Source organism: Lipotes vexillifer, unplaced genomic scaffold, assembly GCF_000442215.2.
Source record: "Lipotes vexillifer unplaced genomic scaffold, Lipotes_vexillifer_v1.1 scaffold634, whole genome shotgun sequence".
In the NCBI taxonomy this organism is placed as follows: Eukaryota; Metazoa; Chordata; class Mammalia; order Artiodactyla; family Lipotidae; genus Lipotes; species Lipotes vexillifer.
The window spans coordinates 1,841,747-1,849,200 of NW_006781096.1; the positions used below are offsets into that span (position 1 = coordinate 1,841,747).

At 53.6% G+C, this 7,454-nt stretch overlaps 1 protein-coding gene across 1 annotated transcript in view; it reads right to left on the reverse strand.

Moving 5' to 3' along the window:
* Nucleotides 1-7,454, reverse strand: part of CAPN2 (calpain 2) — a 57,136-nt gene that overhangs the window by 19,655 nt on the left and 30,027 nt on the right. Inside the window, exons 3-6 of the mRNA XM_007454489.1 lie at nt 5,642-5,760; nt 4,986-5,119; nt 3,711-3,879; nt 2,439-2,522 (exon numbers count right to left, since the gene is read on the reverse strand). Of these exons, the coding sequence (XP_007454551.1) occupies nt 2,439-2,522; nt 3,711-3,879; nt 4,986-5,119; nt 5,642-5,760 (506 nt within the window). The remainder of the gene's footprint in view (nt 1-2,438; nt 2,523-3,710; nt 3,880-4,985; nt 5,120-5,641; nt 5,761-7,454) is intronic.

Sequence of the window (7,454 nt, forward strand, 5' to 3'; positions counted from 1 at the left end):
CCTGCATCGGCAGGCGGACTCTCAACCACTGCGCCACCAGGGAAGCCCCAAGGACCAGGGCTCTTTAACCTCTATCCTGAGTCTGAGGCACAAATGTGCTTGTTCTAGACTCTGCGTTGGCACGTCACCACCTCTGAACCTTAGTTTAACTAACTATAATAGGATGTACTTTTGTCACAGGAGCTCCATCAAATGAACACTGGTGATGACGAGCAAATGCAGCGCATGAATCTTGATTAAACCCTGGACTGGGGGCATTGAGTGTACTATCAAGGACATTTTGGAGCAACTGGGAAAATGTTTACATGGACTATATATTAGATCATGTTATTGAATTAATGTTTATTTCTTCAGCATGAAAATAGTACTGGGATTATGTAAGAGAGTGTGCTTATGGGTAGGAGATAAATGCTGAAGTATTCAGGAGCGAAGCGTCTGTTGTGACATCTGCAATTTACTTCCAAATGGCTCAGAAAGAAAGTACACATACATAGAGACAAAACAGATGTGGAAAATTTCAACCACTGTTGAATCTGGAAAAATAGCATTTGGATGTTTATTATACTGTCAACTTTTCTGTAGACTTGAAATTTTTCAAAATAAAAAGATATATGCGGGGGTGTTAAAAAAAAAAAAGAGAGAGAGAGGGCACTGTACATGTCAGAAGACCTGGGATCTAGTCCGGGTTTTGTAATTAACAGTGGATGGTGGCTACCTAATAGTATTTATAGTATAAAAACAAAAAAACCCAAAAAACCCCAGCAAAATCCAGGACAGTGACCTGCTTGGACACAATGTGTCAGGTACAGTCTGAGTGCTTTACATATATTAACTTGTTTGAATCACCTCAACAACCTGCAATGGATGTTATTTTAATTACCTAATTAATTAATTTTTGGCTGCATTGGGTCTTCGTTGCTGTACGTGGGCTTCTCATTGCAGTGGCTTCTCTTGTTGTGCAGCATGGGCTCTAGGTGCACAGGCTTCAGTAGTTGTGGCACGTGGGCTCAGTATTTGTGGCTCATGGGCTCTAGAGCGCAGGCTCAGTAGTTGTGGCGCATGGGCTTAGTTGCTCCACAGCATGTGGGATCTTCCCAGACCAGGGCTCGAACCCATGTTCCCTGCACTGGCAGGCGGATTCTTAACCACTGCACCACCAGGGAAGTCCCTACAATGGATATTATTATTACTGTTTCTAATTTAAATTTGAGGAGACTAGGGGTCAGAAGAGAGTTTAAATAACTGCCCAAGGCCACACAGCTGGCAAGAGGCAGAGTCAGATTTGACCACTACAGTAATTGGGGCACCAATGCTTCTGTGAGATCAAATGTGAAAGCACTCTGAAGAGGATGGAACACTACACAGATGCAGTGTTGTTATATTATCTTACCTGGTCCAGAAGAGCGAGACAATTCTGGAACTCAGTGGCACAGAGGGCCTGGACCGACCCACGGCCAGCAGAGGGCAGCGCGCGGCCGGCAGGGGCTGGGGAGGGCCAGCCCGTCCCCTTGGCCCTGAATTTCAGCAAGGACTGGGTAACGCGGGCCCCACCCTCAGCAAGCAGCAAAAATGGCTTTCGCCATCGTGTGAACAAGAGAAAGACCCCCGAGAATGCCTGCCAGGCGTTACCTCCTCGGCGCCAGTGACTGAGTACGCGTGCCCCTTCACCAGCTTCTGGAAGGTGATGGCCTCCGAGTCTGCAGCACTGGTGATCTGGAAATGTGGGAGAATCAGTCCCAGGTCGGCCGCCGCATCCCGCCTCCTCCCTCCCTCCCTCCGTCACTCAGGGCTCAGCAGGGCCTTGGCCCGGGTGGGGCTCAGTATTGTGGCTCATGGGCTCTAGAGCGCAGGCTCAGTAGTTGTGGCGCATGGGCTTAGTTGCTCCACAGCATGCGGGATCTTCCCAGACCAGGGCTCGAACCCATGTTCCCTGCACTGGCAGGCGGATTCTTAACCACTGCACCACCAGGGAAGTCCCTACAATGGATATTATTATTACTGTTTCTAATTTAAATTTGAGGAGACTAGGGGTCAGAAGAGAGTTTAAATAACTGCCCAAGGCCACACAGCTGGCAAGAGGCAGAGTCAGATTTGACCACTACAGTAATTGGGGCACCAATGCTTCTGTGAGATCAAATGTGAAAGCACTCTGAAGAGGATGGAACACTACACAGATGCAGTGTTGTTATATTATCTTACCTGGTCCAGAAGAGCGAGACAATTCTGGAACTCAGTGGCACAGAGGGCCTGGACCGACCCACGGCCAGCAGAGGGCAGCGCGCGGCCGGCAGGGGCTGGGGAGGGCCAGCCCGTCCCCTTGGCCCTGAATTTCAGCAAGGACTGGGTAACGCGGGCCCCACCCTCAGCAAGCAGCAAAAATGGCTTTCGCCATCGTGTGAACAAGAGAAAGACCCCCGAGAATGCCTGCCAGGCGTTACCTCCTCGGCGCCAGTGACTGAGTACGCGTGCCCCTTCACCAGCTTCTGGAAGGTGATGGCCTCCGAGTCTGCAGCACTGGTGATCTGGAAATGTGGGAGAATCAGTCCCAGGTCGGCCGCCGCATCCCGCCTCCTCCCTCCCTCCCTCCGTCACTCAGGGCTCAGCAGGGCCTTGGCCCGGGTGGAGGGCTCCCGCTCCCACCTGGAGGCCCTCCTACTACTTTGAGGCGCTGCCCGGCTATTCACAACCAGAGAAGAGGCCGAGGGCAGCCCTCTGGGAGAGCGGCGCTTGCACTCACATGTGTGCCCGGCGCAGTCACAAATTCCCGCAGGAAAGGGCACACCGTGGAGGGGACTCAGGACACACACCTGATGGCATCGGCCGCCCAGGTGCGCTGAGTCCCCTGAAACTGCGAGGGCTGCCCCGCCCGCTGCAGGGTTTACACTAGGACAGCCGTTCGTTTCTGCCTGACTTCACAAGTGGCTTCTGTTCTACTAGAACTTCCCCAGTCATTCCTTCCCCATCTGTTCTGATGGAGGTTGTTATTTTTGTCTGGGTCAATGAGAAGGGCTGCGTCGGAGTAGAAAGGGTCTCTGACGTGCAAACATGGTTTGCAGAGAAAGTCTGAGAATCCCTGCCTAGAGTCAGACAGAGACTTGGGCCCCCAGAGCCAGACTTCTTACCCCTGTCCCCACAGGGACCAGAGCTAGGACAGGGCTCCGGTGCCGGGCACAGGCAAAGCCTGGAGGCTCCTTGGGGACAGGGGTTGTGCCCACCTCCCTTCCTCTGGCGACGTTCGCCAGCAAGGGTGGCACGTGGGAATGGTTCCTTCCTGTGCCTTCTGAAGTCTTGCCACGGGCCTCTTAACCCTGCAGCATTGGAGGGAAGGCTGATGGGCTCCCTCCGGTCATAGGCCCTGCAGATGGGGCAGAAGGTGTCTAGAATGGTCCTGCCTTGGGCCCAGGAGAGGGCAGGAGACTCTCAGGGAAGCTGTGGTTCGGGCTGGTGAGTCAAAGGAGGCTGAGGGTTGTAAGCAGGCTGGAGAAGGAAAGGCTGGAGTCACCATCGCCCCAGCAGCTGTACCCCAGCCAGCCTGGTGGTTGCCTAGCCACCCCTGGGCTCCAGGTGATGTGCAATATGGTGGACAAAGGATGCGCCAACCATGTGGGGAATGAGGGCAGTGGGTCTCTTTGGTCACTGTTGAAGTGAGCGGAGGCTCACTTCAGCTAGAGCAGATGGGGGTGCGGCCAGGGAGGGAGGCCTGGACTTACATCGATAGAGCAGCCAAGGAGAGAGCCTTTCTGCAGAGCTTTCTGGATGATCTTGAACAGGTTGGGAGGGGCCTTCCTTAACTCATACCACTCGGCGATGCCTCCAGTGAAGTCCTCGAAGCCCTCAGTGGTGGCACCCCCAGAGAGTGCTTCGTAACACCCATTGATCCTGCAGGAAGGGGACAGACGCCGCTGCCACCTGGTGCTGACACTTCTGCTTCTCAAAGTGCCCCTCCCCCCATGCCTCTTGTTGGATGCTGCAGGGACCCTCTGCTCAGTCTTTCCTTGGTTTGTCTCCACCTCGGGGTGCCCACGAGGGCCAGTGACTGTCGACAAAGCTACCACTGCCTGGTACTTTGTGAAGTTTTTGGAAAAATCTCACAGAACCTTAAGAGTTGGAAGGACCTCGGTGTTTATCTGGCCCAACCTCCTGTATTGATTCTTTCTACATCCTGGCAGGGAAGGGGAGGTCTGCTAAATTGGCTGTTTGGCATTTATAGCTTAAAAGAAAACAGTTCAGTAACGAAAGCAGCTTCCATGTGCTGTGTTAGGAGGGGCTGGTCTCTCCCCATGGCGATGTTGGCGCCCTGTGGCTTCCCTAAATCTACTGTTAGAGCATAAGACTTAGTAGCATCTCAGGCCCCAGATTCTTACAGCTGTGTGTGTGACTCCTGGCCCTCCTCCCTGGCGGGGGCTGGAAGGAACGGAAATCCTCCTGATGCCTGAGAGCCAGTCATTTTCCCGGAGGGAGCCCAGGCAGCAGGGCCAGGACCCGGCCACTCTGGAGGGGGGCCGACGTGGGCGTCCCGCTGAGAATGGGCAGTGCTGAGTGCTGGACAAGCTCGACTCCGGGCAGCCTGTGGGGGCGGGGGCCCGGCTGGGAGGGCTAGGGGAAACCAGTTTTACTCAGCGTATTATGTATTGTGGGCAAGTCTGCATCATTTTCATACCTCTGCAATGGATAGTTTTGCCCACGGGCAGCAACTCTTTGCTGTATTTAGCTGACAAAAATGTAACATGACCTGCCAAGGAAGCAGAGGTCCTTCTCAAGGCCAGCACCATCAGTACCATGACTTGTTCCTGTGCATTTGGTTAAAAACGGCAATAGCTGGGTGCGTTATCTCCTAGAATTGAGAGCCCGATTTTGTCCAAAGTAGTCCTTCTGTACAAGAGGACTTCTCTTCAGGACAGCCCTCGACTAAGTCCCGTATTGCTTCCCAGAATGCAGGGCAGCTGGGGGCAGGCTGCGGGGGGACGGGCACAGCAGTCACTTACTTGGCGTAGGCCTTCTCCAGCAGCGCGCTCCAGAACTCGCTGCCCTCTGCCGAGTGCACGAAGAGCAGCTCCCCGTCCTTGGTGGGCAGCCTGTCGTCCACCACCACCTCCACCCATTCGCCGTACTGCCAGAACTGCAGGAGGGGGAGGTGGCGGCAGCGTGCGGGGCTTCGTGAGCCTCAGCCGCAGCTGGCTCCTCCCTGCCCGTCCCCTGGGCGCCGGTTCCCCAAGCCCATCGCATCCCGGAGACCTCCCCTCTAGCCCTCCTCCTGCTGGTACAACCTCGCTGAGAAACGAGCGCAGAGGCACCTGCCCTTCCCTCCCAGGCCACACCTGCCCCTCCAGCACTCTGCCCTGTGCCTTAAGCTTTTCAAAATGCTATTTCTCCTTTACCGGCATAAAAGGAGAACAGCGAGCGGTACCTTAACATTTTGTCTCAGACCCCAAATAGTCAACTTCCTTAAAGAAATGTGGGAATTACTTCCTGAGTGCCCTGCCCTACCGCCCTCCTCCGCATTGCTGTCCTTACAGGGTCCCAGGGCGACGACAGGCCAGGCAGCTTCCTGCTGTCTCTCAATGTCCTTGCCTGGCCCCCAGCACCTGCTCCTAGCCCTCAGGACGTGCTCAGGAGAAGCTCGAGCCAACTCTTAAGTTACCTGGAAGTGGAAGATCCCCGCGTAGTTCTCCTGGAAGCTCTGGTCCAAGGGGACGACTCGAGCCAGGATTTCTTCATTCAAGGTGAGGGAGGCAATGGCTGCCAGCAGCCAGCAGTCACCTGTGAACACGGTGTAAGGAGCTCTCATCAGAGAGGTCTCAGTGCCGGGAGGATGTTAAACCTCTTGTGCCCACCTCTGGCACTTGAGGCCTAAGGCGAGCCCGGCACAGATGTTCCCCCTGGTCCTCACATGAGGGCTATGGAGGAGGGCTGGGGTGATGCTTTGAGGGAATGCTGAGGGAGAAATGTTTTTGCTATGATAGTTGAGATGAGAGAATTCATTCCCTGAAGGACCCAGAACCCTGTGATGGCTGGACTGTGTCCTCACAGTCGGCTCCGTGCCTGGTCCACCGAAGGTGCATGGCAGCAAGCATGTGTGGAGTGAGGACTCCAACTCAGCAGCAGAGGCTTCTGACAACACAGGGTTTAAAAGTGGGCGAGTTTGAGGGAGAGGAGGAAGACACTGGCAGGCAGCCCCACGGACACAGATGCAAGAGCCCGAGTCTGAGAAGGCACCCTGGGCTATCTTCCTGAGGACGGGCGAGTTAACACCTCTGGGCGGGTGTGTGGGTACCACACGTGGGAGTCAAGGATGGGGACAGTCAGATGGTCAGCTGTCTGGCAGCCTGGCCTCCCCTTAGCCTCGGTGCCCTCCTCTGTGACACGTTGAGTAACTGGGAGGCGTGACGAGAGCATGTGTGTAAAGCACACACCCATTTCAGGTGGTCAGAAGCAAGCTGGTAACGGGGAGGGGTCACGTTTGCCACGAGATAAAAGGCCTGACTGATGGGGGCGTTCTGGGACGAGGATGAGGAAGTTTACTCCATTCTTTTTTTTTTTTTTTTTTTTTTTTTTTTTTTTTTTTTTATTGTGTTAGTTTTAGGTGTACAGCGCAGTGATTCAGTTATACATATACATGTGTATATATGTATATATATATATATGTGTGTGTGTATATATACATATATATATATATATATTCTTTTTCAGATTCTTTTCTATTACAGGTTATTACAAGATATTGAATATCACAGGCTCCGGATGCGCAGGCTCAGCGGCCATGGCTCACGGGCCCAGCTGCTCCGCGGCATGTGGGATCTTCCCAGGCTGGGGAACAAACCCGTGCCCCCTGCATCGGCAGGCGGACTCTCAACCATGCGCCACCAGGGAAGCCCAGTTTACTCCATTCTTAAGGAAATGTGCACTTTCCTACAATTTCCCACGACAAGAATAGGAAATAGCCTCAGATGAGTATGATTTCCATGGCTGGGTTTATTTTTATTAATTGGCAGGTCTATTAAAAGTGTTACTGAAGGACTTCCCTGGTGGCACAGTGGTTAAGAATCCGCCTGCCAATACAGGGGACACGGGTTCAAGCCCTGGTCCGGGAAGATCCCACATGCCGTGGAGCAGCTAAGCCCACGCGCCACAACTACCAAGCCTGTGCTCTGGAGCCTGCGAGCCACAACTGCTGAGCCTGTGAGCCACAACTACTGGAGCCCATGCTCCACAACAAGAGAAGCCACCACAATGAGAAGCCCGCGCACTGCAACGAAGAGTAGCCCCCGCTCGCCACAACTAGAGAGAGCCCGCGCGCAGCAACGAAGACCCAACGCAGCCAAAAATAAATAAATGAAAATAAATAAGTAAAAAAAAAATTTTTTTAATGTCAACTCTTTTTAAAGAGTGTTACTGAAATTCACCACCATCTTTGAATTCTGTGGACTAGTTGGTGTCCTGAGAGTTGCTGAACC